Source organism: Lissotriton helveticus, chromosome 4_1 (assembly GCF_964261635.1).
Source record: "Lissotriton helveticus chromosome 4_1, aLisHel1.1, whole genome shotgun sequence".
In the NCBI taxonomy this organism is placed as follows: Eukaryota; Metazoa; Chordata; class Amphibia; order Caudata; family Salamandridae; genus Lissotriton; species Lissotriton helveticus.
This window is the reverse complement of record NC_136063.1, coordinates 1,584,573,676-1,584,601,220: the sequence shown is the minus strand read 5'-3', so window position 1 is coordinate 1,584,601,220 and position 27,545 is coordinate 1,584,573,676. Positions and strand designations below refer to the sequence as shown.

Sequence of the window (27,545 nt, the reverse complement as noted above, 5' to 3'; positions counted from 1 at the left end):
TAGCGATGGACTAGCACTGCCTGACCATTACACGATGACCACGCAACCTTAAGAAAAAAAAAAGAGAAGGAGAATAGAGAAGAAGATAGATACAAGAAAGTACAAGACTAATACCATAGTGCAGCAATAAGGAGTATAGAAAAAGAGGGTCGATAATATCATAATGAAACCATCAGTTGGACATTATTTAACCATTGAAATCATCCCCCCTCAAAACCTTAGTGTTGACTTCAATCTATACTAGACTATCCCACCGTGCTGAGGTGCCGGGTTTTTAGGAACACGGTGGTGCCAGGGGGTAGCACCCGAGGACCTCTGAGTTCTCCCTTGTTCCGGACCACAGAAACACGGAGTCTTCTAGTTACCGTCAAAGATCAAGTTTTATTGGTAGCTACCAAGTAACACGTGTCCCAGAAGTACACCACACGGAGTGTAGGTTCTCGGGAGACTGTTCGTTTTTACAGAACCAGCCGTCTCCTTATATACAAAAATAATAGCTGCAAGCAAGAATTCCTGAGTTTATGATATGGCTATACACATATTTCTACAATAATACAAAGAGCAGAGTCATGTAAGCAAGCCCATATTTTAGATGTCCAGTTTGTTGATAGATTACCCAGTTAGGCCTGGAACTCCCATTAGATATCGATGAAACCTTAATAAAGAAAGGTACAACCCAGTCATAAAACTGGCCATAAACAAGGATTGTGGACAGGTGCATGTTTGCAGAAAGCATGGTCTGTATGTCGTGAATGGTTCGTGGAATGTTATGTATTGATGCTATCGTATTCGGCCACTGGGCGAGGAGCTGCCCAAACAGGTTTGGCCTAAGGCAATGGAGTCAGTTGGGACAGGTCAGGGGGAAGTCACGAAAAGGTGGACGTGTCCCTCTTGATCAAGCTCGACCTTTAATTGACTTAACATGAGGGCAAGATACAAGATGGATGCCGTTCACAAAATGGAGTTTTAAGGGATGGGGACGGAAACTACGATTTTGGGGTGTTGGCAACCCTCGATTGTGACGCAAATACGCAGGAATGATGTCCTAATTATTATCGGTTCATAGATACCAAAATCGTCTTGGTGCGTTGAGGTTTTGTGACACGGGTATTGGACCTCGATATCGTGAAAACACCAGGGTCCGGATTTTTGAGAACCACAGTGCTATCATGGATATCTACCCACATTCCAGATCTGGGTTCATAGAGGTGTAATTATACCTATTTTAGACTCTCTAGGTACTCCTTTGCCTTAATCTCCGAAGTAAAATACTTTGTTTGCCCCCCAAATATAACTTTCAGTTTGGCTGGTTTGTTAAGGTACACCGTCGCTTTTTTGTCAAGAAATGGCTTAATTAGCTGCCTAAGGCGCCATCTCCTTTCCACTGTAATGTGGCAAAAGTGTGGGCGTACGAAGTACGAGGTCGATTCTCTGCTGCGGGGTTTATCAGGTGACTTTATCCGAGATGGCTTGGCGAAGTGAAAAGTTCCCAAAGTACACTAGGACTGCTCGTGGGTATCTCCCTGTTTTTGCTGAGACTTTTAATGTTAATGGAACTCTGTGGGCCTGTTGTACCTCATAACTCCAATCCCAGCTGGAGAGTTCAGGGAGGGTGTCGCGAAAAAGCTGTATAATATACAAGCGTCAATCCTCCCCTTCACTCTTTTCAGGGATACCAAGGACGCGTAGGTTGTTTCGGCGTAGCCGATTTTCGCATTCCTCAAGTTTCCATCTCACGTCCTGAAGCTCAGCTTCATGAGCGTCCACTCGTTCATGAGTCGTAGCTGCCTCATTTTCATTTGAGACTATGCGATCTTCCATCTCGTTCATGCGGTCATTGAATGCACCTACAGTTTGTGAGCTTACGGACAACACCTTGGACTTTTTGCAATGCAGCCCGTGCCTTACGTCCATCTTTAGATGTTTCTTCGCGATGTGATGCGATGGCCTGAAGTACTGTGTCCATGACTTGAGTTAGTGTGGCCCCAGGTTGATCTGATTAATTATTTATAATTATGTAATTTATAATATAAAATTATTTAAAAAAAAAAAAAAAATTTAATTAATCTACTGATACTGTTTGGAGAGAGGGATATATTTGAGATGACTGGGGTAGGTGCAGATGACTTTGATTCAATCCATGAATCGTTGGTGTATAATCCCACACCAAATCGTTTGCCCCATGATGACCTCCCTTTTTCTTCAATACTGTTTTCCGCCTGTCCTGTGGCGCCTTAGCACGTAGGTCTTGGTCACTTTCCGTGCTAATAACTGACTCTACGTCGTCGTCATCCAGTTCTTCAAGCTCCCCCTCTGTATCCCCAGACCAACTAACATCCTCTGAGAATGAGTAAAAGTCCGTGGGGTCTGCGAGCTCCCTATCTGTCTGTCATTTCTGTTTCTATGACTTCAGTTGTACTACCCTGCGGTGTGCACCTGAGAGTATCCCTTTTTTTCTGATTTATCACTGTATCAATTGTACTCTCTTCTGTAGACGCCTGGCGCACTCTATCCCCGGAGTTCTTACAGGTGGTCTGTAGATTTGAATTGCGACTCTCCCCACCGGCGTCTTCTGTCATTAAGGTGGATATAGGTGCATTCATGTCTAACCCAGTGACCCTGGTCCCAGTATCCCTGGTAAGAGGGATATTTGAGCCCTGTATGTTATTTAGGGTAGGCAAAATAGGTGTTGCCGGTATCTCTGGTGCATGAGGGGCTAGCTTTAAAGTCACATTGAGCTCTGCACTGCCACTGGCCCCAAGGGACATACCTTTTTCCGCTTGTACCTCCAGGAAATCCCCTGCTGCTGTAGTAAGGTTCGGTCAAAAAAAGAACACAAGTGCCAATACTGTAACTTGTTCCCTATATTCAACTAGAAACCAAATGAATAAAACAAAATTGGTCTGTTTTGTATAACGTCTCTAGTTAAATGGTTTATTTAATCCATTACGCTTTTTTGTTTTCTTTTCAATTTCACAGAAAAAATATTTTTATGTGCATATACATGAGTAAATACATTTCTCACAATAACATAACGTACCTATACATATTTACAATTCATCCTTTCTATATTTACAATCTAGTTCATACATTCCACAGTCATACCATCCTCACACACACACAATGAAACAAAAAAGTAGCCAAGTGTCTAAAGAAAACTTTCCTTAACACTTGATGTACCCTAGTCGTCTTGTCAGTCCAATAGTGTCTGGTACAAATATACATGTTGAAAAACTATTCTAAATATTTGTAACAACTTCCTACTAATCTTGGTAAATGACACTCAGCCACCTACAGTCGACGTGTTTCGAACTCCCTAAATGCGGAGTTGTCCTCAGGACCAAATATCAATCTACAAAAAGTAAGAAACAAGGTTTAATGACCTATTCGAAAATAACTGGTTTACACAAAAACACATGCCACCATCGGCCAGCCACCGTCCGCCTACCTTAATTCCAACAGGGTGTGCAACTCCCCGTATGTAACTTGTATGATGAGGTGACCAGATTCTAAACATGAACAAGACAATGATGTAAACACAGGATTTTACTCAGTTTGACATTAGAGACAACTAAAGCTTTGGGCAAGGACTGACCTTTGTTAGCAAATCCCAATGGTAGTCGTCTGCATAGAGGAAAAAACGAGTGGGGGTTACCTTACAAGCAGCAGTTGGAAGGAATCACAGTGCAACTGTATGCTTTACGAACTAACCTTTTTAGAGTCTTTAGCCCCAGCTCCTGAAATCAACCGATAAAGCCGTCTTTACTCACTTTGCCTTTTCAAAAAGAAACCCATTTGACCGTCGGTGGTAGTTCCAAACTTACCCGATAAGCATATCCGTTCCTTCAGCCCGGGTTTTAAAGTTGTTTGCACCGGTGTCGGCTTTTTTCGTGATCCTACGAGAAGAAGCACGAACAGGGTTGTTACTACTTTGGTTATGTCAAGCGGAGAAAAAATAATCAAGTTGTAGCGTTGCCAAAACGGTCTCCTTACATTCGGCCATCACGTCCTCTCGGTCGACAATTCCGAGTGTTTTCGTATAGCGGCAAAGTGCTTCCTCTGTTTCTACTTTGCCTTTCGGTCATGTGATCATCATTTTTCTTAAAGGGGCCAGGTCCATATTGTGGAACTTTATTGAACCGGGGTATGAATGGCAAGTACGAACAAAGCGTCATGGGTTTCTCTTATGAAGATGGAGAAAACGTGTGGCTCCAGATTAAAGTGTATTAAAGATCTTAGTGACCACATATTTAAGGGATGGTATTTTACCAATCCATATTTAAATGGATTTTTAACTAGAACTCGAGCTCCATCCTCCGGAGCACCTTATTAATGGATAAACCAAAGCGTTTTCTGATTAAATTTTTCATTAGGAGATACTCCTAAAGATTTCCGAAATCTCATTCAGGCCATTAACAGCAGTGTTATATTTCATTATTAGTAGAGCCTCCCTCTGTCCCAGACGTGCCTCTATGTCACCTCCTCGTGGATCGTGGTCAATCTTTGAGATAATGGTCCAGCGAAATTCATCCTCTTTATGTTTCTTCAATTGCCAATGAAGTACCAATGGCGCTTTCGGAACCTCTCTCCTCAGTCGTGATTTATGCTGAGTAATGCGCTGTCTTGACTCTTGTGTGGTTTTACCTATATACAGTTTTGGACAGGGAAGGACTATCCCATAGACCACATTCTTAGTTTGGCAGTTTGTGAACTTGTCGTGTCTCCAATGTATCCCATTAAAGGAAAAGACTTTACCTTCTTCTGTTTGCTCGCAGCATGAACAATTACCACATTTATGGTGTCCCAATATCTGAGGAAGTCCCAGCATTCCTCTCTGATTTGGTTTTGTATCTCGTGGCAACGCTGCCCGAACATGATTAGCCAGACTTTTTTCTTTTTTATAGGCAAACAATGGTGGTTCCTGTAGATCACAGTGAAGGTCTTTCACCAAATGCCAATTTTGCATCATCATTTTCCTCAATCGGTGTGTGTTGGGACCGAATGTCGTAGCACAGACAATCCTTTTACATTCATCATGTTCTTTTTTCTGTAATAGTCTCCCTTGGGACCCACCAAGCTCTTCGTAACGAGTTTTTTTAGTAATTTCTTTGGGTAGCCTCTTTCTAGTAATCGTTCCATCAGTCCATTCGCGTTTTTGAAGTATTCATCTTTGTTAGAACAATTTCTTTTTATACTTAAAAATTGTCCAAATGGCAAATTTTGTTTAAGACTCCTCGGGTGATGGCTTGTAAAGTGGAGTGCTTTGTTTCTATCCATAGGTTTACGAAACAGTGTTGTTCCTAATGTGTCTTCATTGACAAACACTTCCACGTCTAGAAAGGTGATGTTTTTATTCGAGGCTGAATGGCTACATTTTATATCTTCAGTCCTACAGTTCAGCCACACCACGAACTCATTCAGTGTTTCTTGGGTACCCGTCCAGATGAAGAATACATCATCAATGTATCGCATGAATTTAGTGATGGACTCCACAAACGGATTGTTATTATAAAGTAAAGTTCAGAGCCTCCAGCCCTGTCATTGCCGAAGCCTCTTGAGTTCTCAGCAGCTCCGGGGAGTTCAATGAGCCAGACGAATCAGGACACTCCATTACATGCCCGGGAGAAGCATCCGATGCATCTCTCTCCGAATATTCCAGTGCGGGTGCCTCGGTCTGAGGGTCCGAACTCAGTAATCCCGGCGGTTCTGGCAGAGCATCCGTTATGTATTTCTGCTGTGTTGGGGCTTTCACACTTGGGACACGCCGTAGCAACTCAATAACGGAGGGCGTAGAAGTAGTAGACTTTCCCGCTGCCTTCGGGGTAGGAGTCAGCTCTTCCGACCCCCCCCGCCGTGTTGCTTCCAGTGTTCCCGGGGCCAGCCGCTCTACGCTTATTCATAACCTCCTGGTCACGGAGGGCTTGTTTTGCGGCTCTAGTTTTGGCCGCGGCTGCAATAACTGCTGCATTCTTTGGTGCCATTACGGTAGTGAAAACGCCGTCCTGAGTGCTTCCCTCCTGCTGCCGACTGGGCTGAGCAACTACAGGTGAGCGGATACCGTTCAGGAGCCGTAGCACCGCGATACCGATCAGGGAGGTGAGGAGTGAGAGCTGCACTCTCAAAGCCGGGTTTTTCCCTGTGCTAGCCGCGTCCTCTGCTTGTACCTCTGTCCACGCTGCCGCCGGCATATTTTTCTTTAGACTTTTCTCCAGCATTAACCAAGTGCCGTTCAGAGGGTCGAGGAGCGTAGAAAAGATATTTAAACTGCACAAAACATATTCGAGCAGTTACAGTATAGTCATAGGATTTCTCTTATCCTCCCGTCAGCGTGGTCATCGGAGCTGGTCAGGGAGCTGCTAACAGCGATCTAGCAAGTCGCCGCCATCTTGCGTGGGGGACAGGGTTGATCCTTGGGGGACTCCAACCGTGACCAGGGTGGGAGCTGATGGGTTGCCGTTGATGAGGAATTTCTGGGAATGATTATGGAGGAAGGATCTGAACTATTCTAAGACCGCACTGTCCAGGCCCATCCTGAGATTAAGGCGTTCGAGAAGTTTATCGTGGTTGGCGGTGCCGAATACCTAGGAGAGATGTAGGAGGATTAGGAGGCAGGTCTTGCCTTGGTCTAGAGCTTGAAGGGCTTCATCCACAATGTGGAGCATAGTGCTTTCCATGCTGTGCCCCAGTCTGAACCCAGATTGGCTGCCACAGTTTCTATGCTGGCTGTTTGGGCGCGGATATGTTCTCCGAAGAAAACTAACGTAGGCGCGCCGGGGTGGGACTTATGTGACCTTGCTGGCGTCACGTACGCGGACCACTCATGGGCTGAGTCGCGTGATGCCGTCCCCCCTGCTCGCAGGGATGCTGTGGCAAAAAGATTTTCCAGATCCAGTCTCACGCCTGGGGATAATTCTACGTTAAGGAATCTGCTGCTAGAATTGTCTCTACCAGATACATTGTTACCGAAGGTAAGTAACTCGTACTTTTGTGTGACATTTGATATTTTCTGGGCCAGGGAGACCTTTTAACTTCCACTCATCTGTCACCATGGCTGACAGGGGAAGTCACTTTTCAAATTCTGTTCATCTTGTGGACAGAAGATTGACCTTCATGACCCACATTACTAGTGTATGTTTGGAATTTGTCCTGTTCATAAGGTTTCTTGCCGTGACATTTGTAAAACACTTACTCTAAAGGTCAGAGAGGGCAGATTAGCATTATATTTACTGGATAAAGAATATTTCTCTCCATCTAAGGGTAATGCCCCATCTTTTGGGGGCAGCTTCCATAAAAAGTGCACCACCATGCATTTCTACACAGGCAGGGCAAACAACAGAGACCTGTATATGTCCTCTGAATTTGTTTTATTTTGCAGTGCTTGCAACCACCTAATCTCAAATTAAATCTGGACCTGGTGAACACTCCAGAAGAGAAGATATTCTGTCTGTGAAAAAATGTCATTTAAATGATGACCAACCTTCTTGGAGGGAAAAACCATTGGAACCATTACATCAACGGTGAACTAAAAAATGACGTCCACAACCTCAAATTGCAGAACCGGCTCTACCCCCTACTTCTGCCTGGCCACTTTTCAGTACTAACACCTCCCCCACCTCCATAGGAACCATCTCCGAAATTAGTCCCATTATCATTGCTTGATGAAAAGGACTGCCAAGAAATTCAAATTGCCAGTTACTTCAGTAGAACAGTAATGATTTCTTTAAAACTAAGTAACAGACACAAAAGCCTTCAAATCCAATGCCAAACCTGGATTTTGTCTGGGCTGAAGCTAACGTAGACACCTGCTATTGTTTTGTTACCACCTCGGGAGAAAATAAAGAGGCCCCCAATTTTAGCAGGAGCATGTTTGACTGGCCATCCGAAGGCAAACTCTGTTATAGCTTTGGCTGGTCAGAGAAGATCGAAAAAAACCATTACGGTATCATCTTGCCTTCTCGACAGATAGCATATGGACATTCTGGGCTGAATAGTTAGTTTTATTAAGGCGCCTAACACTCTGGTAATTCTAGAACTTTGACTGCCAAATGTGCATGACTTGCAGCATTGTTTTACTTCATACAGCAGATAAAAAGGACACTGTTAAAGCTGTCCTCAAAAAGAGCAAGACATTTTGATACCCTCATCTTGTTTGGAAAACACATAGATGAGGTCCTCAAAGGTCTTTAGACACAGAGATACAACATAGGCATCTGAAAGAGACAATAATTTGTTATAGATTACTTACCTTAGAATTCCCCCCAGGCGTCAGACTGGACCCAAAGACAATTTCTTTAGCAGTACTCCTGCGTGTAGGAAGGTGGCGTAATTCGGTTCCGCTTTAGTCGTTGGCGTCGTGGTCATCAGGATGATGTTGCGCTAGCTACTTAGGCACCGTCCTTGCATGCTGATGTCACTTCTTTCTTTTTCCGCGCCAGCCAGCGCAGATCTGGAGAGAGCGGTACCTCCAGTCACTGTTTGACTGACTTCTTGCTGACTTTTGTCGATGTCGTATTTGAGTTTTCAACTCCTAGAGTACGTCAGAGATGCCTGTTTACAAGGCTTGCTGATCCTGCCGACGATTGACGTCGGTGACTGATCTGCCCAGCGTGTGCCTGTTCTGTTGGTACTCTGACCACGACTCAGTCGTGTTCTGACTGCCAGACCAAGAACCCGAAGTCTTTGCGGGAGCGGTCATGAAAGCTTCTCAAGGCCTGGTAGTCTGCTCCAGGCGGTTCGAGGTCCCAGTCGCGTGGGAGGTTGAGGGACCAGTCGCAGAGCCGCCACCACCTCCAATCTTCTAAGTCTTTGCACTTCTCCGGTAAGTCGAGGCACAAGAAGAAATCGAAGAAGCATCGTCGCTCTTTGACTTCTCTCTGTCCGTCAGCCAACACAACAAGGGATGCGGGTGGTGCCACCGCCCAGCTCCAGCCAACCCCTCTTTCCTCTCCCAACACCCTTCTCCTGAGAGCTTGGTGGTCCAAGCCTCCACGTCCAAAGGCGCATTCCCTAACGCACCACCTGATGGGGAATCCAAAAAGCTGGACCACCTTGCAAAGAAGTAGTTTTCTTCCTCTAGGTTGGGACTGCGGTCAGTAAACACTGCATGTCTGTTGGGCGGTTACACCCACTCCGTGTGAGATACAGTGGTGCAAGTGCTGCCCAGTGCCTGGAAGAGGCAAGGGCCGTACTCTCCCACACAGTTGGCGAGGGGAGAGACGCAGCAAAGTTTAACATTCGCTGTGGACTGGACACCATAGCCCTTCGACGCTACACCTGGCAGAGTTCTACTGTTTTTTTAGGGGATGACCAAGCATGGGCATGCGCTTTGATGGCTGTCGCCAGTTCGGTGACAAGGCAGACAACGCGCTGGAGTGCTTTAAGCACTCTCTGGTTACGGCCAAGTCCCTGGGCCTCTCCACCACCAACCCTTAGTCTGTCTTTCGCTCCTTTCATGGCTACGGAAGTGGTGCCCCGCCACGTTCCGCCCAGAACAGTCCGGCGCAAGCTGTTTAGCCCCTGTGCAACCGGGGACATGGGAACCACTGCTGTTGGTCTGGGGGCCAGCGCGTGGGCCAGTCCACCACAGACCCCTCTGCAGCAGCCTCCAAACTCTCCTAATCCGACCTTTCAAGGCCAACAATCGCCAGTGGGCGACAGGATTCACCATCACCTCCCCCCACTGGCGCACCATCACGTTGGACGGTTGGGTTTTGCAAATAGTCCGAAGGGGCTATTCCCTCCCTTTCGAGGTTACCCCTCCATCCATGCCACCTCGGCACCATCGCATGTCTGAGGATCATCTGGCCCTTCTCCAACAAGAAGTTTCGGCACTCTTGGCAAAGGGAGTCATCGAGCAAGTTCCTGCCCCAGAAGTAGGTCATGGGTGCTATTCCCACTACTTTCTGGTGCCCAAGAAGGACAAAGGTCTGCGTCCTATCTTGGATCTCAAGAACGCCAACAGCTTCTACCGGAAGGAGAAGTTCAAAATGTCGACACTAGCTCAGGTCCTGTCTGCCCTTGCCCCTTGAGACTGGATGGTAGCGTGTACGGTAGGCCACAAGCACGTTCACTGTGCTCCCCTTTGGCCTTACCAGCACCCCTCGGGTGTTCGTGATGGTGGTGGTCGCAACTCATCTGCGCTGATCAGGGGTTCCTTTCTTCCCCTATCTCTACATTGGCTGTTGAAGGCGGGCTCGCCCGAGGCTGTCGTCTCTCACCTCCAGATTATGGCGGACTCCTGCATTCGCTGGGGTTCTCGATCAACGTGCCGAAGTCCCACCTTACTCCCTCCCAGAAGCTCCTTCTCATCGGAGTAGTTCTGGACACAACCCAGTTTCGGGTTTATCCTCCCAAGCAGCGAGTCCGGAATATTCGGGCTATGATTCTGATCTTTCAGCCTTTATCCCGGGTTTCGGTCAGAATGACCCTGAATCTGCTGGGCCTCATGACCTCCTGCATCCTGCTGGTAGATCATGCCAGGTGGCAAATGCAGGCTCTACAGTGGGACCTGAAGTTCCAGCAGGCACACAATGTGGGGAATATCCCCATATGCTGTGCCTTATACGATTGCTTTCAGATCTCGGAGGGCGCTGCACGTCAATTGTAGTGGTGGATAACCAACCAGGATTGGGTCAACGGCAGATCCCTCTCCCTTCCCCAACTGGAGTACACGGTGGTGACTGATGCATCACTTCTAGGGTGGAGCGGCCAATTGGGAGAGGCAGAGATCAGAGGCCTCTGCTCTCTGGCGGAATCCGGGCTCCACATCAAACTTCTGGAGCTCCGGGTGGTTCGTCTTGCACTCAAGGCATTTCTTCCTTTTGTCCGGGGGAAGAGTAGTGCAGGTGTTCACTGACAACACCATCGCCGTGTGGTACTGCAAAAAACAGGGCGGGGTGGGTTGGTGGACCCTATGTCAAGAGGCCCTCCGCCTCTGGACATGGCTGGAACACCAAGGCATATCCCTGGTGGGTCAAAAGCTGGCAGGTGCACTGAACGCCAGGGTGGGCGAACTCAGCCACAGGTGCATGATGGATCACGAATGGCGTCTTCACTCTGAGGTGGTGCAAGGTCTTGTTTGGCAGTGGGAACAGCTTTGGTTAGATCTATTCGCCACCGAAGAGAACGCGCAATGTGAGCAATTCTCCGCATTGGAATTTCTAAGGCAGCACTTGATGGGCGATGCTTTGTGTCGCAAGTGGAGTTGGGGTCTTCTATGCGCCTTTTCGCCTGTACCACTTCTGCCCAGAGTGCTGAAAAAGCTCAAGTGCGGCCAGGCCCAAGTCATTCTTGTGGTTCCGGATTGGCATGAAGAGTCTGGTCCCTTACATGGCCATCGATCCCTCTCATCAGACTGCCTCTTCGGGAGGATCTTCTGTCGCAGCAGCAGGGGGCGGTCCTCCACCCGAACCGGTCCAGCCTCCACCTCCTTGCGTGGAGTTTGAGCGGCGACAGTTGACTGCCTTAGACCTTCCCCTCCTGAAGTCTGTAATGTTATCTTGGCTGCCCGGCGTCCCTCCACTAAGACGGTATATGCCTGCAGATGGAACACATTTGTGGCATAGTGTGCAGCAAAGGCGGTGGATCCCGTTTCTGAGGTTCTCTTGTTCCTCTTTTCTTTGGCACAGCAGGGCTCTGCTCTGGGCACTCTTAAGGGCTATCTCTCAGCCATTTCAGCCTTTCTCAGGCTTCCTGATGAGCCTTCTCTTTTCAAGTGCCCTCTGTAAATCGCTTCTTTAAGGGCATTACTCATCTTTTTCCTCCTGTTCCCTTCATAATACTTCAGTGGGACTTGAACTGTTTCTTACCTACCTTATGTGTGCTTCATTTGAGCCGCTTCATAACTGTCCTCTCGGACTTCTTACTCCAAAGACTGCTTTTCTGGTTGCCGTCACCTCTGCTCGTAGGGTGACTGAGCTGCAAGCTTTTTCTTCAAAACCCCCTTTTCTGGCTGTTCTTCCGGACAAGGTCATCCTTAGAACCAGGCCTTCCTTTCTTCCAAAGGTGGTTACTTCTCAACACATTGGTCAGACCATCACTTTGCCCACCTTCTTTCCACCTCCTTCTTAGTAGGACAAGAGGCTCCACCATCTTGTGCATTAAAGTTTGCTACTCTTTGGCAAAGAAGGGGCCTCCAGTGGAACGCACGCCCATTCCACCAGGGCGATTGCAGCGACCACTGCTTTGGGACGGGGAGTCCCCCTCAATGGCATCTGTCAGGCAGCTACGAGGGCATTTCTGCACATGTTCATGAAACACTACTGCCTGGACAACCAAGTCCAGAGAGACAGCTTCTTTGGCCGTTCTGTTATCCAGTACTTTTTGGTGTGAACTTGGTTCACAGACCCACCTCCGGAGTTGGTATTGCTGGGGTTTATTCTGTGGTAAGGAATCTATAACTAATTGTCTCTTTCAGATGAACAAGTTACTTACCTTTGGTAGCGATATATCTGTAAGAGACATAGATTAGTTATCGATTCCTTACTGCCCCACCCATCCTCCTTGTCCCGCAAACTGACTTCTAGGGTCAGCGAATCCCTTGCAGGGCCCTAGTTTTGTGCACCAGAATCAGTGTCTTGCATGGCTCTGTGCTTCTGGTGTGGGATGTCGTGTAAAGAACTGACGTCCGAGGGCGGTGTCTAAGTAGCTACCGCAACGTCATCCCAGCGACCACAACGACGAACGAAGAGCCGACAGACGGCACCTTTCGACGTGCGGGGGTACTGCTGCCGAAAATTTCTTTCGGCCCAGTTTGACGCCTGGGGTAATTCTAAGGTAAGGAATCTATAACTAAGCTATGTCTCTTGCAGATATATCGTTGCAGAAGGCAAGTAACTTGTTCATTAGGCCTGTTACTCTATCCTAGATCTGGTTTATCCCATTTTCGTGACCTCGAAGATCCCAGAATTACAAGGATCATGGTCTACCATCCATAGACAATCTGGCTAGGACCATGGACATGCCTTTAACCACTAACAAAGGCAAGGATACAGAATGTCCTCCAGTATATAGAGGTCAAGGTTTACTCTCCATACTCTCCGCAAAGACAGTCAGGCTTTGACCAGCTTCCTGCCTCCAACCGCATCCAAAGCCAAGGATGCAGAAGGTCATCAGGATGAAAGATGAGCACAGCTCAGTCACCCTCCAACGAAAACACAAAAAGAGCCTGACTTTATGCCTTTGACTGTCCCCCCAACCCTCTTCCTTCACGGTAACAACGTACAAATGGGTGAGGCAAATCGTTTGTACAGTTTGTTGTACATAGGCATTCATTCAATGACCCACTTATCTGTACCCCTAAGAAGGAACATAATCTTCATCTGAGAGAGCTACAATAGGACATTTTCCTTCTTGTCATTAAGGGAGTGTTTAAAAGGATCCCTAAATTTCATGGAAATAAAGGATTTTACTACAGATTCTTCTTATTAAGAAAGAATATGGACAAGTGTAGACCAATTCTGAACCTCAAAGTTGAACAAGTACCTGAAAAATCAATCATTTCACATGGTTACACTTAAGGAGATCCTCCTGCTGATCCAGGAAGGTGATTACCTGCCGTCCTTGGATTTTCATACTTCTTTATACCCTTCTACTGGAAGCCACAGAAAACAGCTTTCTTTTTTCTGTAGCAGGGCAACATTACCAATGCAAGGAGCTCCCTTTTCAAGTTCAAATCAGCCCCCTGCATTTTTTTCAAGTCCCTTGCACAAGTCACAGCTTTCCTCAGATGACCGGATTGCCAGGTCACCCATATTTAGATGACAGGCTGGTGAAAGCTCCATCAAATGTAGATGCAAGGACTTCTGTGACTGCCTGCATCAGTCTTTTTTTTAGTTCTTTGGTCTCCCGCTGAACAGGGAAAAATAATCAATAGAACCCCACATAAAAAGCCCAGTTCCAGGGAGCAATTATCTATGGTCAGGAAAGACGTTTCCATTAGGCAGAAAGAGCAATAAAGCTCCATGATCTGGCAAAGAATCTGTGTGCAAAATATTCAGTCAGACAGCACTATTAGTCACTATTTTGCATAATGTCATTGTGTATATGCCTTGTTATCTTTTGCAGTGAATGACACCCAGGAGTCTGCTTCTGGTGCTGCACCTGGTGCCTGCATTTTCTTCTCTATGCACTGTTAAACTTCAGTGTGTTGCCTCCTGCCAACACCCTTACTCTTACTCTGAAAGGTCCCGCCTGTGACTCCTTCCCACCATCAGCTTGGTAAGTGGGATGAAAGTGGGGGCCAGGCAGACAGAGGTGCCAAAAATTAGATAGTGCCCCCGTAACTGGACTGAAGAAACGGTTGGTGTCAGGTTGGAGCAGAGTAGTGCACGAGGTCAAGGACCAGGTGTTGGTTGATGTGTTGGGTGTGCAGTGGTTGCTGCAGAGTGAGATGGATTGCAAAAAGAAAAAGCTGACAAGTGCTGCCCACACCCCAGGAACCTTATTCGGTCAGTAACTTATTTTGCATTATTATCTACAAGACTATTGAAACATTATTTTTGTGAAACCAAAATGTTTAAGTAGCAAAGCGTTTTAAAACTGCATAAATTAAGCTTGGTTTTAGTGTTTTTAACAGTTAATTTTTTGTAAACCGCACAAATCTAATGCATGGCCAACACCATGAATCTTGTGTTGGAGCATTGTTGTTAGAATTAAAGAGCATTATTTCAGGTGTCTCTTACTAGATGTACATTCTGTCTTTTTGGTTATTGTTTTTTCCCTACACATGTTCTCTTGAGGATTTTCGTACAGGTTAAAATCCAAATTAATGACCTATCCTTTTTATCCAGAGTCCAGTTTATTTAAACCTAAGTATGAAAAGAATGTAAAGGTTGACTTAAGGGTTAAGTGTGTTGTCAGTGTCTATAGTACCTCTGCTATTTTTATTTAATTCATAGATTGGGAAACATTTCTTAATGACGTACTTGTCGTTGAATGCTTAGCTTATTTTTCCTTGTAGTTCTTTAGTATGATTTCATTTTCTAATTACATTTACACCTGCCTATTTAACTGTTTCTTTAGTCGTATTTGTGGGAGTCCTTGTCCTGCAGTTTGGCCTGATGTCATAAAGCTACCATATTTCAACACCATGAAACCAAAGAAGCAGTACCGCCGAAAACTCAGAGAAGAGTTTATTTTGTAAGGATACATTTTTTCCAAGTTGCTTATTTAATTAGTTTTATTATAATTATAATGAATTTAAGTGTTTATCAGCCTTTCAGTGGTGTAGTCCTGTATTAAATTATGAGCATGTGCTTTTCTGTGGTGCGGGTAAGGGTCAGTAAATAAGTGCACACACTTCACCTTTAGAATAACCTCCTGGTGCCAGACTGGATCCTGAAAATTTTCATAGCATTGCTGTTATGTGCCGGTCGGCAGAGCCATGTGACTGAGCTGACATTACACCTCATACGTGATGAGGCAGAGCAGATGCATGTCAAGGCCACACTTGCACACAGACGTCAGGTTCTTGCTTTCCTACAGATGCAGATTTAGAGCTCCACTCTTTCTCTGTCATTTGATAAACATTTTTCCAAAACAATTTTTCCCCAATCTTGAAACCAGTTTACAAGGGAACTGGTTCGGCTCCGCGCTTCCTTGCATCTCCGGGAGCCAGAACGACCCCTGTTCAATTTAAAGAATTTTATGAGGCTATGCCAAATTGTTGAGTGGCCTGACCCCTCCGGCATGCCTTTGGGCCACCTCGGGGGGTGCTATGCACCAGTGACACCAACCCCGGCGCCAATGTCCCCCACTGGATCTGCCCATGGATCCAGAGTGGTGCCGGTTGTGCCACTGCAACCTCTGCCGATGCTCCCAGCGACTCAAGCCCTATTCTCGTTCCCGACGACCTGGAGCTGGTACCGTGTCGTCCAATGCCGAATCCAGTGCCTACAGCTCCTAGGCTGCTTCCTGCGCCCTATTCCAAAGGGCTTTTATTGGGAGTAGAATGGGAGTGGTCGCTGGACCCTTTAGAAGACCAGCCTTATGAGGACATGAACTGGTATGAGGAGTTGGGTAAGCCAGCAGACTGGATACCACTCCAGATACTGGCATGCTTGCTCCCCCCAACCGTGGCGATGAAGGAAGGGGTATCTTGCGCAATGGTGATGCGTAGGGCGGCCCTCAGTTGCGGTCTAGACTAACATCTTAACAGAAGTGCTATAAACCTTGCTACCTTTTAATGAAGCCTTCACAGGCGTCCTGCTGGTAACCTGGTACAAACCCAGCACAGGGGCTCCTGTGAACAGGAGGATCGCCTACCCCCACAGCCCTGCCCCTGGCGACCCAAACTTCCTTACTACCCACCCCTAAGATCTTGGTGGTCCAAGCTTCTACTTCCCAAGGTGCATTCCCTGCTGCTTTCACTGACCGTGAATCAAAAAGGCTGGACAGTTGGGGCAAGACTTTTTTTTTTTTTTTCTTCCACCAGCCTTCCTTTGCAGTCTGTCAACACTGCATTCTTATTGGGCCGTTATTGGCACTCTCTGTAGGAAATGGTTGCACAAGTACTGCCACGGGTCCCGAAGAAGGCCCGGGCCATCCTGTCACAAGTCGTAACACATTGGAGCGATGCAGCAAAGTTAGCCATTCTATGTAGATTAGATGCGACCGACATCCTGGGCAGAGTGATTTCCACCATGGCGGCTGTTAGACACCACACCTGGCTGAGAACATCTGACTTTTCCGGGTATGTCCAGGCTTTGCTCACGAACATGCCCTTTGATGGCACCCGTCTCTTCGGAGACGTGGCAGACACGGCGCTGGAGCACTTTGAGGATTCACGGGCTGCTATCAAGTCCATGGACCTCTAAGTTGCCTCTCTTCCTCAATCTGCCTTTGATGGCCATGGAAAGGGTTTTCAACTGTCAGTCATATGCCAGTCAGTGGGGCAAACTCCACAGCCCCTGTGTGGATGAAGGTGTGGGCCAGGTAGCCAGAGGTCTGTTCAAGCCACCACCCTCCTTGGCAGCTTCTGCCTCCAAACCGTCCTAGTCTTGCCCTTCCAGACCATGGGTGTACAGTTGGTGGCAGGCTCCGCCATCACCTCACCACTGGCAGAAAATCACTTCAGACAAGTGGGTTCTCCAGATTATCCAAAGGGGCTACTTTCTTCCCTTCAAGACTGCTACTCCCTCCAACCTCCTACTGTCTGACAGAGAATCTACTTGTGTTCCAAGAGGAATTTATGGCTCTCTTGACCAAGGGATCAATAGAGAGGGTTCAGATGCCAGAAGTAGGATGCGGTTGCTCATGCCGCCTCTTTCTGGTCCCTAAAAAGGACAAGGGCCTACATCCAATCCTAGACCTCCGGGCCCTCAGTTATTTTTAAAAATGGAGAAATTCAAGATGCTCACGTTGGATCAGTTCTTGTCTGCCCTGGAGACTGGATGGTAGCTTTGGACTTGAAGGACGCTTATTTTCACATCCTTGTCCTGCCTGCCCACAGGCGTTACCTGCGACTCATGGTGGGCCACTAGCACGATCAATTCACGGTGCACCCTTTCGGTCTTACTTTTGCCCCTCTTGTGTTCACCATGGTGATGGCGGTAGTCGTAGCTCATCAGCAGAGATCAGGGGTTCCAGTCTTCCCCTATCTTGACGACTGGCTGTTGAAGGCAGATTCGCCACAGGCTGTAGTCTTCCACCTCCAGACTACGATGGATCTTCTGAATTCGCTGGGGTTCACTATCGTGTCGAAGTCACACCTGACGCCCTCTGAGACACTTCCTTTCATTGGAGCTGTTCTGGACACAGTGCAGTGTCTGATCTGCGAGTTCAGGATATTCAGGCTATTATACCGATGTTTCAGCCTCTAGCCTTTTTCCTGCATCCTACTAGTCAGGTGTCATATGTGGGCTCTGCAGTAGGAACTGAAGTTTCAGTGGGCGCAGCATCAGGGGAATCTCCAACATGATCCAGATTTCAGAGAAGACTGCACGAGACCTGCAGTGGTGGTTAACAAATCGCGATTTGGTCACATGCATACCCCTCTTCCGTCCCCAACCCGATCGTACAGAAGTAGCAGATGCCTCACTTCTGGGATGGGTCGGCCATCTGGGACAGGTGGAGATCAGAGGACACTGGTCTCTGGCGGAATCCATACTCCCCATCAACATGCTGGAGCTTTGAGCAATCCGATTGGTATTAAAAGCCTTTCTACCTGTCATCAAGCGAAGGCTTGTTCACGTGTTCAGACAACACCACAACCATGTGGTACTGCAACCAACAGGGTGGAGTTGGGTCGTGGACGTTGTCAAGATGTTCTGTGTCTCTGGACACGGCTGGAACAGGGGGGGGAAATCACTGGTGGTTCAACACTGGCAGGTTCTCTGAACGCAAGGGTGAACTAACTCAGCCATCGATGCCTAGCAGATCACAAGTGTCATCTCCATTCAGAGGTGGTACAAGGATTTTTAGCTGTGGGGTCAGCTTCGGTTAGATCTGTTCACCTCCACAAAGAACGTGCAAAGTCAGCAGTTTTGCGCGCTGGAGTTTCCAAGGTGGCTCTCACTCGGAGACACTCAATCTTAAGTGGAGCTCAGACCTCCTGTATGCCTTTCTGCCCAGACCACTCCAGCCTCGTGTTATCAAAAAGATCAAGCCCAAGTCATCCTTGTGGCTCCAGACTAGCATAGAGAGTCTGGTATCCTGAGCTTCTGTAAATGAGCAGCAGCAGTTGACAGCTTTTGACTTTTCTCCTGAAGTTTGTCTTGTTATTTTGGTAGCCAGGCATCCCCTCCACTAAAATGGTATATGCCTTCTGGTGGAAGAAATTTTTAATATATTGTACATAGAGGTCCAGGAACCCTCACTCTGCTTCCCTTTCTGATGTTTTATTGTTTAGTTTGACCCTTGTCCAGCAGGGCTCTGCTCTGGGCACCCTGAAAGAGTATGTGGCTGCTTTCATGACGCTGCCAGACCTACCCTCTTTATTTTAGTCACCCATTGTATCTAGATTCCTCAAAAGCCTTGGTTTCCACTTTCCCCCTTAATTATGCCTCAGTGGGATCTTCATTTTGTGTGCTTCTTTCATATACCCATCCCACAGACACCTCAAGTTCAGGATAGGGCAAGAGCATTACCGGTTTGCTGTGCTTGTGTTCGCCCTTACCAGTGCCTCTCTGTTATTAAAGAAAGTGATGGTGGTGCTCTCAGCAGGTCTTTGGAGGTTGGGGATAGTAGCATTCTCATACCTCAACGAGTGGCTTTAAAGGCAGGCTCACCTCCGTCATTCATAGACCACCTCCATATGACCTCAAACATCTCTGGAGTTCATGATCAATGTGCTGAAGTCACATCGTACTCCTTAGCTTTCTTTTATAGGATACCTCTTGGATATTGTGCTGTTTCGGTCCTTCAGGCTTTGATCCCGATGTTGCAGCCTGGGTACAGGATCTCATTAGGAGTGGCTCTGAGGCTTCTTTGCTGATTAGCATTCTGAATCCTGCTTGTGGACTGTGCCAAGTGGCATATGCAGGCTCTGCAGTGAAAGGTGAAGTCTCTGCGGGTCTAGCAATTGGGGAACCTTTACGATTCCATCCAAATTTCAGAGGAGCTTGCACAACATCTGCAGTGATTGCCTGCATTTCCAGAAGCACCCAGAGTTCATGGTCTTAAAGCATGTGTCACTACTAGGTTAGGGGACGACATTCGGGCAAGATGGAGTTCTTACGTCTCTGGTTGAAATAAGACTCAATCTGTTAGTTGCAGGTCATCACCTGACTTTCAAAGCATTTCTCTTGCCCATCAATGGGACACTGGTGCAGGTTCTCCAAGGCAACCCAACGGCCATGTGATGCTGCAACAATCTGGGAAGGGTGGATTCCTGGATCCTGTACCACAAGGCTGTTCTTCTCTGGAGTTGGCTTTGGCCATCAGGGCATATATCTGGCCATGAACCACCTTGTGGGATCTTTGGATGCCAAGGTGGACTGACTCTGCCAACTGCGCTTTGTAGATCACAAAAGACAAATAGAACCTGTGGTGGCGCACTGAATTTTCCAACAATGGAGAGAACCGTGGTAAGATCTTACCACCACCTTCAAGAGCACGCAGTGTCAAAACCTTGGTGTACCTGAGCTCCCACATAGGCTTTTTCTAGGAGATGCATTCAGGCAAGAGTGGAACACTGGCGTCATGTACAATTTTCTGCCGTTACTGCTCCATATTTTGAAGATAATCAGCAATGACTCTGGGCATGAGCACCTGTCCCTAGATCGGGCATTGGTTTAGACGGAATGAAAGCAGTTGGAGGCAGTCAGTCTACCTCTTGAAATCGTGGATGTTATTCCTACCACCCTGACCTGGAACCGTTGCAAGCTAAATTTTTTAAGTCTTTGTTTTGTCTTTGGCCCAGCAAAGACCTCCTAAACAGTTTGAGATGCCTCAGTGGGATCTTAATTTAATTGTGATCTTCCTCAGGCTACCCCTTTGAGCCAATACACAACTGGTTGTTGCATCTTCTGTAGTAGGGGATCTCTGTGTATAGTCATAATCTAGTGAATAGTCCCGCCCATGTGCGTGGACCCCGGAGCAATCAAAAATAATCTCTTAAGCTGTCTTCATTGCAGTCCTGCATAGACACTTAAGAGAAAATTAAAGACAATAATGCAGCCTGTACCTACAAGGCTACACTGTCCAGTACTTCAACTAGAAATGCCAAGGATATAACACCAATAACACATTGAACCCAATCTGTCAAGTTTCACCCATAGAGAAACTTTCCTCCCCTCACCAAATCCTTGGAATAATAGAGAGGAAGGTAAGGACAGACAAGCCTCCATAGGCTGCCATTATGTGTCTGGAAAAGGGATACCGTGCCTTTAAGGAACTCTCTGGAGACCCTCGGTATCCCAGCATGCTCAGCCCCTTCCTTCTACTTTCAGTTCTTTTTTCTGACTCCTGCTAGCAGGACCCTGGAGCCTTGAGCTCTCCCTTTTTGGGTGTTTTGTTAACTTTTTGGCACTTTTAAAGTGTTAGTGTGTGTTCACTCGAAGTATTTTTCTTCTCTTCACTTTTCTGGTGATTTTGGCCACTCTTTTATCAAATATGCCTGCCTTATTTGAGAAATGTCCAGAGTGTGCCAGGAAGAAGGCAAGATCTGATCCACACAGGGTCTGTATCCTGTGTCTACCTTCTTCCCATGTTCCTGGGACTTGTGACAGAGAGGCTCCAAGGAATGGAGCAAAGAAGACAGAAAGGTCAAGGTGGGTCTGGGCAGGAAGGGGCTTCTTCCTCTGCCTGTGCTGAGGCCTCTGGGGGGCTCCCCAGTAAGAAGAAGGCCAGAAAACGCCATCGGTCACCGTCGACGTAGATGGCGTCTAGAGGAATGACCACGGTCTGCTCCCCGTCTCCCCAGGGCTCTGGGTCGAAGCGACGACGTCGAGGGAATTGCCGTCGACACCTCCGACGAGGTCGACGTCTAGAAATGATTTGTCGTCGAGTCATCATCGACTTCGAGAGGGTTCAAGAAGGCGCAGGCGGTCGACGTCGCGGCGTCACCGTCATTCACCATCGACGTCGACTCGAAGGAAATAGTCGACGTCGAGAAGGAGATCATCATCGACGTCGAGACTGCGTTTGTCGACGTCGAGACTGCGTTTGTCGACGTCGAGACTGCGTTTGTCGACGTCGAGACTGCGTTTGTCGACGTCGAGACTGCGCTCCATCGACGTCGAGACTGCGCTCCATCGACGTCGAGACTGCGCTCCATCGACGTCGAGACGGCGTTCCAAAGCCAGGACTGTGTCTTCGGTCACCACAAGTCCACGGTCGCGGCGTGCTGTCGCTCGGCTGCCAGGGGTACGGCCTCTAGGTCCCCCCTTCAGGTCCGGCGAAGAAAAGGAAGAGAGGTGAAGAGGCTCCGGGCTCGGAGCACTCACAAGTTTATTCCCCCGCCAAGCCGAGGTCACCTACACCTCCTCCGTTACCTAAGGGCCCTCCTCCACGTAACCAGACGCCGCCTCCGCCACCTGTTCCTCCTCATCGTCCTCCACCGCCTACACCACCACCTCCGCCGAGGTCTGCCTCGTTACCACATCTTCCGATGCCGCCTACGGGGCCACCGCAACCTAGGCTCCCGTTTAGGCCTCCGCAGCGGCCCATGGAACGTCCGAGGTTGAGATCTCGCTCCAGACGGAGGTATAGATCCAGGAGTCGCCGTCGCTCTTCTACAAGATCCAGACGGCGCCACAGGAGGGACCGGTCGAGGTCCCGCTACACGGATTCCTCTAGTGCCAGGGGCTATTCACCAACCCTGACGGTTTCCCCTTGGACGAGGGTGTCTCCAGTAGACGAGATAGTGTCCGTCCAGGACGTGTTGCTACGAGGGGCGGCTAAGCTGGGCATCAACCTCACCGTGCCCGCGCCACTGACGTCCGTCATCTTCGAAACGCTGCACAAGAAGAAGTTGTCTCGCCCTTTGCTGCCCTTGGTGTCTGGGCTGGTAGAACGGGCCATGGAACTGTTCCTCACGCCTGCGTCTACGAGATCGGCACCTTCGAGGCTGCAGAAGAAATATAAGGCTCCTGACTCGGACCCAGCATTTCTTCGGGTGGATCCCACGCCTGACTCGGTGATTGTAACGGCAGCAAGAAAACAGCACGCCACCACCCCATCAACAGTGCCTCCTGACCAGGAGAGCCGCTGGATGGATTCAGCAGGCAGGAAGGTTTGCGGGACGGCTTCCACATCGATGAAGGCCGCGAATGCCTCAGCCCTGTTGGGACGTTACGATCAGGCTCTGTGGGAGTCCCTCCAACAGTTTGCGGAACACCTTCCCCGGGAGAAGAGGGAAGATTTCCAAGAGATCCTCGCTGAAGGTCTGCTGGTTTCCAACCAGGTGATAAGTTCGGCTGCGGATTCTTCCCTCCTGGCAGCCAACGGGTACTGCCATGGGGTCAACATGAGGCGCCACGCCTGGCTGCGTCTTACATCCTTGAAGCCGGAGGCGCAGCAGAGAGTTGCTAACCTACCCTTTTCGGGCGAGACCCTTTTCGGGAAACATGCGGACGACGAGATGGCCAGCATGAAGGCGGAGGCGGGAACCCTGGCCGCTGTCGGGTTGGAAAAGAAAAAGACCTTCCGCCCGTTCCAGAGGCGGTACAGGGCGCAAGGCAGAGGGCAAGGTCGGCAGGCTGGACAGGAACAACAACAGCAGTAGTTCCAGCGGAAACCGTTCCAAAAGCGTCAGAGGGGCCGAGGGGGTCAACAGTCTTCCTCCGCGACCAAAGGCCCGGCTGGGTCTAGGCCCTGAGGTACTTCTTCCCCCTCATCCGTTATCCGCTCCGGTGGGGGGAAGCATTCAACATTACCTGGCAGAGTGGAGAAACATTACTCGGGACAAGTGGGTGCTAAATATTGTTTGCAATGGATACAGTCTTAGTTTCACCAGCCCGCCTCCAGCAATTCCACCGGTCGGCTCGCAATTCCAACTAAGCGAGCTCCAGGCGGAGGCTGATACCCTGTTAAGGAAAAGGGCGATAGAAGACATCCCTCTGTCTCAAAGGGGAAAGGGTCTTTACTCACGCTTCTTCCTAGTACAGAAGAAGGACAAGAACGAGTTCAGACCCATTCTGGATTTGCGACAAGCAAACAAGTGGATTAGCAGGAAAAAGTTTTGCATGCTGTCTTTGCACCAGTTTTATCCTCAGCTACAGAGAGGAGACTGGCTGTGCGCGATAGATCTGCAACATGCGTACTTCCATGTGCCCATTGCACGGAAACATCGGAAGTTCCTGCGCTACCTCGTCGGCGCCAATCACTTTCAGTACACCGTACTACCGTTTGGACTGAAGTCTGAACCCAGGACTTTTTCGAAATGCATGGCTGTGGTAGCAGGGCACCTGAGAAAGAACAAGGTGTTTGTCTGCCCGTACCTGGACGATTGGTTGATCAAAGCCTCCACCTTCCAGGAAGCGCAATTGCACTTCAACAGGACGGCCGTCCTGTTGAACCGTCTGGGGTTGCACATAAATCTGTCCAAGTCTGTCCCGATTCCTGTACAGTGCCTGCAGTACTTGGGAGCCTCCATCAATACTCTGTCGGCAAGCGTGTCTCCTTCGGAGGAGAGACGCTTATCCATCCTTCGGAAGGCTCAGGCTCTCATAGCTGCTCCATCTACAACAGTGAGGACGGTGTCTTCTCTACTGGGATCGATGGCCTCTTGTATCTTCCTCACTCCGCACGCGCGCCTACACATGAGGCCGCTACAGGAATGTTTGGAGGACCAGTGGGACCAGAGGAAAGGGTGTTGGGACGATCGGATTCAGTTGTCTCTAAACGCCCAACAATCCCTGAGATGATGGTGCTCAGCAGAGAATCTCCTCAGAGGGGTTCCTTTCCACAAGGACATCCCAACTCAGACTATCGTGACGGATGCGTCTCTCCTGGGCTGGTGAGCGCATTCAGACCATCTACAGATCCAGGGAACGTGTCTCCGACAGAGTGCATGTATCATATCAATTTCCTGGAACTCAGAGCTGTTCACTTGGCACTGAAGGCCTTTCATCCGTCCTTCCAGACCAACTCCTTTCTTGTGCAGACGGACAATACGACCACGATGTATTAACTCAACAAGCAGGGGGGCTCGAGTTCGCGCACACGGTCACAGGAAGCGCAGGCGATCTGGCACTGGCTGCTAGCCAGAGGACTGACGATAACGGCAACTCATCTGCCAGGTGTGCAGAATGTTCAGGCGGAGGCCCTCAGCAGGTTGCTTCACGAAAACCACGAGTGGGTCATAAACGACGTGGATCTATTCGCCACCGCAGAAAACAGCAAATGCCGCGACTTCGCCTCGAGGTATTGCCAGCCGGGGACTCTGGGGAACGCGTTATTGATCAGCTGGTCGAACAGCTTTCTGTACGCTTTTCCACCCATTCCGCTGATTCCAGCGGTGCTCATCAAGCTGGCCCAGTCCCGAGCACGGATGATCCACATTGCTCCGGAATGGCCCAGACAGTGGTGGTTCACGGACCTGCTTCACCGGTCAATCCTACCTCATCGGCGGCTGCCGTGTCGGCCGTACCTTTTCACGAAGTTCGGGGGCAGATGGTGCACCCCAACCTCTCATCGTTGAGTTTGACGGCATGGCTCCTGAGATAGTGCAATATGGCCACTTGAATCTTCCTGAGGATTGCATGGACATATTGAAGGAGGCTAAGAGGCCATCTACTAGGACCTCTTATGCTTACAAATGGAAGAGATTCTGCATCTGGTGCATGTCTAAGAACTATGATCCGACGACCTGCAAGGAGGATGTTATCCTTCCATACCTTCTGCATCTAGCTCAGTCTGGCCTTAATTTTCATTCCATTAAGGTTCATCTTGCTGCATTGACTGCTTACAGAAAATGCCCTTCACAGACATCCTTCTTCCAGATTCCTGTGATTAAGGATTTTTTGGAAGGGTTGAAGAAGGTGTTCCCTCCTGTTCGGCTTCCTTCGCCTTCATGGGAACTGAATGTGGTGCTGTCCAGGCTGATGAAGGAACCCTTGGAGCCTATTAATAAGGCTTCACTACAGCACCTGTCTTGGAAGGGCGCGTTTCTTGTGGCCATTACATCAGCCCGCAGGGTGAGTGAAATTCAGGCATTGTGTTGCAAAGAACCTTGTACTGTATTTCATGCTGCTAAGGTTGTTATGCTTACTCACCCCAAGTTCCTTCCCAAGGTGATTTCTGATTTTCATGTTAATCAGACTATAACTTTACCAACATTTTTCCAGAATCCTCCCACTCCAGCGGAAGGGTCGCTTCATTCCCTGGATGTCAGAAGGGTGTTGAAATTCTATCTGGATAAGACCTAGGATATTCGTAGATCCGACCAGCTGTTTGTCAACTATGGGTCGGACTGGTCTGGCTACTTCGAAACAGTCCATCTCTAGGTGGATTGTGTCATGTATCCAGCTCTTATCAGAAAGCGAAGAAGACCTTAGGGGGTAAGCCTAAGGCTCATTCTACCAGCGGCAAAGCAGCTACAACAGCTTTGCTTCGAAATGTTCCCATAGCAGAGATCTGCAGGGCGGCCACTTGGAAGTCGGTCCACACCTTTGCTAAGCACTACTGTCTGGACTCGGATGCCAGAGCAGATGCTCAGGTTGGGCAGGCTTCGCTGCGGAATTTGTTCGCACAATAGGTGTTGTTTTTGGATGGGCTTGCCATTCTATTCACTAGATTATGACTATACACAAAGATCCCCTACTACAGAAGGAGTAGAACCTGTAACTCCAGTTCTGTAGTAGGGGTATCTCTGTTATAGTCATAGGCGCTCGCCCTCCTCCCCGGTGGAGAAAATGGTACTGTGATGTATGCTACAGGCCTTGCTTTATGCACCTTCAAAAAGAACTGAAAGTAAAAGGTAGGGGCTGAGCATGCTGGGATACCGAGGGTCTCCAAAGAGTTCCTTAAAGGCACGGTATCCCTTTTCCAGACACATAATGGCAGCCTATGGAGGCTTGTCTGTCCTTACCTTCCTCTCTATTATTCCAAGGATTTGGTGAGGGGAGGAAAGTTTCTCTATGGGTGAAACTTGACAGATTGGGTTCAATGTGTTATTGGTGTTATATCCTTGGCATTTCTAGTTGAAGTACTGGACAGTGTAGCCTTGTAGGTACAGGCTGCATTATTGTCTTTAATTTTCTCTTAAGTGTCTATGCAGGACTGCAATGAAGACAGCTTAAGAGATTTTTTTTGATTGCTCCGGGGTCCACGCACATGGGCGGGACTATTCACTAGATTATGACTATACACAGAGATCCCCTACTACAGAAGATGCAACAACCAGTTGTGTATTGGCTCAAAGGGGTAGCCTGAGGAAGATCACAATTAAATTAAGATCCCACTGAGGCATCTCAAACTGTTTAGGAGGTCTTTGCTGGGCCAAAGACAAAACAAAGACTTAAAAAATTTAGCTTGCAACGGTTCCAGGTCAGGGTGGTAGGAATAACATCCACGATTTCAAGAGGTAGACTGACTGCCTCCAACTGCTGGCATTCCGTCTAAACCAATGCCCGATCTAGGGACAGGTGCTCATGCCCAGAGTCATTGCTGATTATCTTCAAAATATGGAGCAGTAACGGCAGAAAATTGTACATGACGCCAGTGTCTATGCAGGACTGCAATGAAGACAGCTTAAGAGATTATTTTTGATTGCTCCGGGGTCCACGCCCATGGGCGGGACTATTCACTAGATTATGACTATAACAGAGATACCCCTACTGCAGAACTGGAGTTAAAGGTAAGAAACTACTCCTCACTCTCAAAACTGTTTTCCTCACTGCAATCACTTTAACTTTTTGTGAGAGCAGTGTGAGTGAGCTCCAGCCTCTCTGTGTACCCTCCCTACACCAGCTTTTTAGGGGGGAAACTAGTGTTAAGGAACAGGGCAGTCTTTTTGCCAAAAGTCGTAACTTTTTCACATTGGGAAATCCAATCTCTTACCAACTTTGCTCCACCTCACATCTTGAAAGAGGTGAGACTCCATTGGCTGGACCCTGAAAGAGCTTTTACATCTATCACACCAAAGACAACAGCGGAGTGATTAT

General features: G+C 48.4%; 1 protein-coding gene across 2 annotated transcripts in view; it reads left to right on the top strand.

Moving 5' to 3' along the window:
• Nucleotides 1-27,545, top strand: part of CDK13 (cyclin dependent kinase 13) — a 777,929-nt gene that overhangs the window by 604,143 nt on the left and 146,241 nt on the right. For both annotated transcript variants that reach the window (XM_078688204.1, XM_078688203.1), the window contains exon 12: nt 15,022-15,138. In XM_078688204.1, the coding sequence (XP_078544330.1) occupies nt 15,022-15,138 (117 nt within the window). The remainder of the gene's footprint in view (nt 1-15,021; nt 15,139-27,545) is intronic.